Consider the following 5,784-nt stretch of genomic DNA (forward strand, 5'->3'; position numbering starts at 1 on the left):
GATGAAGAGCAGGCAGAGTGTTGTGGGGGGGGGGTTTACTAACACTGGAGCACACAGACTGTGGTAACCAATCCGATTCCAGGTTTTATTGTCAACGCCTAATTGGAAAAAGTAAAGCTAGAAGCTGATTGGTCAGTATGCACAGCTGCAGCAGTTTTAGTAGCTGTGAAGCTCCATGTGTATTCCTCCCCTCCAGGACGTGTCAATCTCTGGCTGCTCCCACCCATCTGAGGCCATGCATGCAAATGTTCCCATGTTCTTCCCAGTAACAATGTGCTCATCACTCTCCTCCCACTAAAAAAAAATGCATCACTCTGGGTGTTTCCACTCGTGATTTTTATGTAACAAAATGCAGAATTGTGACATTTCAGGAGCACGGTTGCATTCTTCCTATGTATTTGGTGCTCAGTGAGAGGCGGCAGAGGCACTGCAATGTGCAATCATTGGTGCACAGCAAGCAGACCGCATAGAGATCGCAGGGAAGGAGCCGGCACCCCACATCCTGCACTCCCCCCCACTCCTCCACCAACCTTCGGGGTGGACCAAGGTGTGATGGCTGAGGGAGCCGCAGCAGGTAGGTGAGGGGCTGCCTGACGTGCCCTCATTCAGACACCAGTGGGCTGCTGTTGCTGGGAGAGACAGTGCTGCTGCGACAGGGGAGGATGAAGCGAGCAGCCCAAGGAAGCGCACAGCGCATGCGCCGTCCGAGCCACTGACTATATTCTCAGGCTAGGTACCTAAGGAAGAAAAAAAAAAAAATCAGCATTTTTATATAAAGAAGAAGCTGCACTGCAAACAAATACCCTGCTCAGGATTGTAGAGCAACAACAGGTAGGAGCATTTCCTTTTCCTATGTGTGTTAGCTGCAAAGATGGCATGTTTATGGTGGCTGGGCGACCACATCGTTATTGGGCATCGGGAGAGCCAGTGTTTGTACTGATATAGAGCACAATAGGAGCATACATGGAGCAGGCTTCCAAATATGACAAGGCTCTGCCTGGGGGAAGGGAGCTGCATTCCTCTCATCATGGAAAAACCTAACAAAGGGACCTCTCCTAGGAGCAGATCCAACCAAAACCACATATCAATGTGCCCATACATGTACAGCTCTGCATCCATGGATGGATGGATGGATGGACAGGCATGCATACTACCCTGTGTGTGTGGGGGGTGGGGGGTATACATAGATAGGAAGGATCAGCAATTATATATATATATAAAGGATCATCATTTATATAGATCAAGGATGAACATTTATATATAAAGAGGCTGATCATTTATATATAATAGCTGATCAATTGTATATATGAAGACTGATCATTTATTATATAAGCCATTTATGTATATAAAGGCTGATTCTTTATAAATGCAGGGGCTGATCCTTTATATAAATCAAGGCTAATCACTCATATATAAAGGCTGAACATTTATATTAGAGAGAGGCTGATCATTCATATATAATAGCTGATCAATTTTATAAATGAAGACTGGTCATTTATTATATAAGTCATTTATGTATATAAAGGCTGATCCTTTATATATGCAGAGGCTGATCCTTTATATATTATGTACATAAAGTCTGATTTTATATATACGGTGTATATATATATATATATATATATATATATATATATATATATATATATGATCAGACTTTATGTAGGGGGCTGATCCTTTATATATATATATATATATATATATATATATATATATATATATATATATATATATATATATATATATATATATTTAGTTTGATCATGTATATATATCTAGGGGCTGATCCTATCTATCTATATATATATATATATATATATATATATATATATATATATATATATATATATATATATATATATATATATATATATATATATATATATATATTAAGCCTGATCATATATGTATATATATATAGATATATATAGGCTGATCATATATGTATCTAGGGGCTGATCATTTATATATACATCAAGGCTGATCATTCCATGACTCATTTCCAGGTAATCAAGACAAGATAAGCACACAAAAAAAACCCCAAACACATAAAGGCAGGTTTTCTTGCCCTCTTGTAGCAGAGAAATAGTTGCAACGATTCACATAAATAATGGAGCCTGTTCTGTTATACGGCTAGCTGTGCAAAAGCCATTCAGCTCCAATATGTTATTCTTTCATAGAAATACTGGGGGGGGGGGGTGCAGCAACAATACAATATAGCAAAATAGGATTTTACCCCCCCTCCTCTCCGTTATATGTTGATATGTGACATAGGGTAAAAAGAGATCCTATAGTGGAAGCTGCTGTCGAATGTGGGGTGTATTTTTACAAGTGATACAAAGCAATTAAAAAATTGGGGTGGGGGGGGGGGGTGATGATTCCCACAGTCCATATTCATCTCAAGAAAGATGGACGAAATTGTCATTCTTGTGTAATGGCCATAGCCTTAGCCTGTCTACAGATAGTATATGTATCTGTGTGATTTATATGGGTGTGATCTTTATCTTCTACAAAATGGTAGATCTTAGGGTATGTCTCTCTATCTATCTATCTGTTATCTGTCTGTCTGTCTGTCTATCTATCATGAACCCAGATGCCAGTATATATCACTATAAATCAGAAAACACTTCCGCCCTTTGTTCCTCGTGGTATAAACTGTAATAATCCAAAGTTTAAAAACAAATGCTAGTACTAGAATGTGACTTCTTTTCTGTACTCCATAAATTAACATTCTTATGTTAGCACCTTCTCACATCATTACTTGCTAGCCTAAAACTGATAGCTTATGTTTTTTTTTTTTTTTTCTTCAGATCTCTTGACAGCATGACACATCAGGAGGAGGAAAAAGCAGAATGTGTGCCTAGACACCAGCCCAGTTAGTTTTGTGGATTACATTTGCAGTAAAATGTATGGATCTATCTTGTGCTTGCCCTTGTATATAGACCATGAGACTTGACTGAAGCAATAAATATATCCTCCATCTATGGCGAACGATAGCCATGCAGCTGACAACATTCTGCAAAATGTGTCTCCTTTAACAGCGTTTTTAAAGTTGACATCATTGGGCTTTATCATAGGAGTCAGTGTGGTGGGTAACCTTCTTATCTCCATCTTACTTGTCAAAGATAAGACCTTACACAGAGCTCCCTACTACTTCCTGTTGGATCTGTGTTGCTCAGACATCCTGAGATCTGCTATTTGTTTTCCATTTGTATTCACTTCCGTGAAGAATGGCTCTACTTGGACTTATGGGGCTCTTACTTGCAAAGTGATTGCCTTTCTTGGGGTGTTGTCTTGCTTTCACACTGCATTCATGCTATTCTGTATAAGTGTCACCAGATACTTAGCTATAGCCCACCATCGGTTTTACACAAAAAGGTTGACATTTTGGACTTGTCTGGCAGTGATTTGCATGGTGTGGACCTTATCGGTAGCTATGGCCTTTCCACCAGTCCTAGATGTTGGCACCTACTCCTTCATTAGAGAGGAAGACCAATGCACATTTCAGCATCGTTCCTTCAGGGCTAATGATTCCTTGGGATTTATGTTACTCCTTGCTCTCATTCTTCTAGCCACACAGCTTGTCTACCTCAAGCTGATCTTTTTTGTTCATGATCGAAGGAAAATGAAGCCAGTCCAGTTTGTAGCAGCCGTAAGCCAGAATTGGACTTTTCATGGTCCTGGAGCCAGTGGTCAGGCAGCCGCCAACTGGCTTGCGGGCTTTGGAAGGGGTCCCACACCACCCACTTTACTTGGAATAAGGCAAAATGCCAACACCACAGGCAGGAGAAGGCTACTGGTTTTAGATGAATTCAAAATGGAAAAAAGAATCAGTAGAATGTTCTATATTATGACATTCCTTTTCCTGACCTTATGGGGGCCCTATTTGGTAGCCTGTTACTGGAGAGTGTTTGCAAGAGGTCCTGTGGTACCAGGAGGATTTCTTACAGCAGCTGTCTGGATGAGTTTTGCCCAAGCTGGAATCAATCCTTTTGTCTGCATTTTCTCAAACAGGGAGCTGAGGCGCTGTTTCAGCACAACCCTTCTTTACTGCAGAAAATCCAGGTTACCAAGGGAACCTTACTGTGTTATATGAGGGAGCATCTGCAAAATCTTTTAGCCTTGTGAAACACTATCCTTCTCTGCTAAGCAATTGTGGCCTGTAGCCATGTCTTGAGAAGAAGATCAAGAATGGAGCGTAAGCAGCATTGTGCACACTTTGCAATAGCGCACCTGTAATCCTATTTTATTCTAAAGTGTTCCTGCTGGCCACCAGGGAAGGTTTGTAATTGAAAACAAAGGACTGAACCACAGTTTTCTTGTGTTCCTGTGGTTGAAAGCTAGATCTTACACAAAAAAAAAAAAAAAAAAAATGACAGGTGCTAGGAGCCACTGCTGAATGCTGTGTATATCACCACATATTAACAAGAACACCCAGAAAAGGTTAGCATTGGACATCTTAATAAATTGAATTGAGGTAAATATGTTAATAAACATGCTTTTAAGAGTTGGAAGACTCTTTGATATTTAATACAGTTTGGGGTTTCTTTTGCAATGATTAACAAGTGGGAATTAAAATGTACTGTAACTGATAAAAGGATGTGCCATGCATTTCTGGATTGTCGTACTGAGGGATTTCCTTACCTTGTAAGTCAGTATTGGGGAGCATTCCAAAGCAGTATTTTTTTGGTTAAAATTATATTCTACTTTTTCAAGTATTCTTTCTATAAAAAGGAGGTTTTCTTTAATAGTGTAAAGAGCATTTCAATGTATTCTGTGTTTTTGTTTTATTTATTTTTTTCTTTGCTCTCTTTATTTTTTTTTTTTTCTTATTTTTGTTTTTGTTTTTATTTGGCAAATACGGATTGAATTCTTGTTTTAAAAAAAAAAAAAGAAAAGAAAACCTAGCTGTCGATCTGTTTGGCAACGTACTATCTGATTTCCGGTATAAACAGATCTACTTATGGAGCACTCATATTAACACTGAATAAATACATGTTGCCTTAAAGGGTTATCTAGTATCTTCCATTTTGTTTAATTTTGAAACTAATTCAATTGGTAACTCGAGTCAGTCATATGGGCGTGCATGAAAGAACGATGCAAGCCCCTCTTTCTTTGAACTCCTATTGTTCCCTAAATCAGTATGCACATCACCTAGCTGAGATCAGCTTGCCAGATCCAGATGTGCTGCCCGTTCTGCTTCACCTTAAGAGACACAGGCAGTGGAGTATGTTTATATTTTAATTGAGCTGTCTAGAAGAGACTGAAGCCTTGGTATGATATTTTGCACAGTTTGGGAAGCATTTATTCTACTGAAGGCACAGTCTTCTTTATACTTTCTGCACATTTTTTGGTGTATTGGTTGTTTAAATTATTTCCTTTCTTTTTTTTTTTCCTTCTTGTAAAAACATATAATTTTTAGCATTCTAGAATAACATTATAGTCTGTGAGTCTTTCATTCTTTAAGATACAGATGTGTGTGGAATTGAAATATAAAGTTGCATTTGCCAAACTTTTCCTGTGTAGCTTGTTAATTTTCTCTGGAATAAAATTTTACATTTTTCCAGTTCGGCAACTAACCTTATTTTTTTTTAGTCATCTGGAGTGAACTAGTGAGAGTGTGGATATTGATTTTTCTTTTTCGTAATTATTGCATTCAGAAACTGTAAACACATGATTGATGGACGTTGCAATGTGTTTGTTATATTTACAATTTACAACCCTTTTTGATTTACACTGACCGATAGATCCTTCTGGTGTGATACATATTAGGTATTAAATGCAGGT

At 38.3% G+C, this 5,784-nt stretch overlaps 1 protein-coding gene across 1 annotated transcript; it reads left to right on the plus strand.

The window, feature by feature from the left end:
- Positions 1 to 252: 252 nt before the first annotated feature.
- GPR85 (G protein-coupled receptor 85) lies at positions 253 to 5,509 on the plus strand. Its single transcript, XM_073619883.1, has 2 exons — positions 253 to 831; positions 2,808 to 5,509. The coding sequence occupies exon 2, from the start codon at positions 2,981 to 2,983 to the stop codon at positions 4,091 to 4,093; it is 1,113 nt and encodes a 370-aa protein (XP_073475984.1). The 5' UTR covers positions 253 to 831; positions 2,808 to 2,980; the 3' UTR covers positions 4,094 to 5,509.
- Positions 5,510 to 5,784: the final 275 nt, after the last annotated feature.

This window comes from Aquarana catesbeiana, linkage group LG03 (assembly GCF_042186555.1).
Source record: "Aquarana catesbeiana isolate 2022-GZ linkage group LG03, ASM4218655v1, whole genome shotgun sequence".
Lineage (NCBI taxonomy): Eukaryota > Metazoa > Chordata > Amphibia > Anura > Ranidae > Aquarana > Aquarana catesbeiana.

Bases quoted from the DNA above. Each gene is read 5' to 3' on its own strand.
- GPR85 (XM_073619883.1), top strand. From the start codon at position 2,981: ATGGCGAACGATAGCCATGCAGCTGACAACATTCTGCAAAATGTGTCT.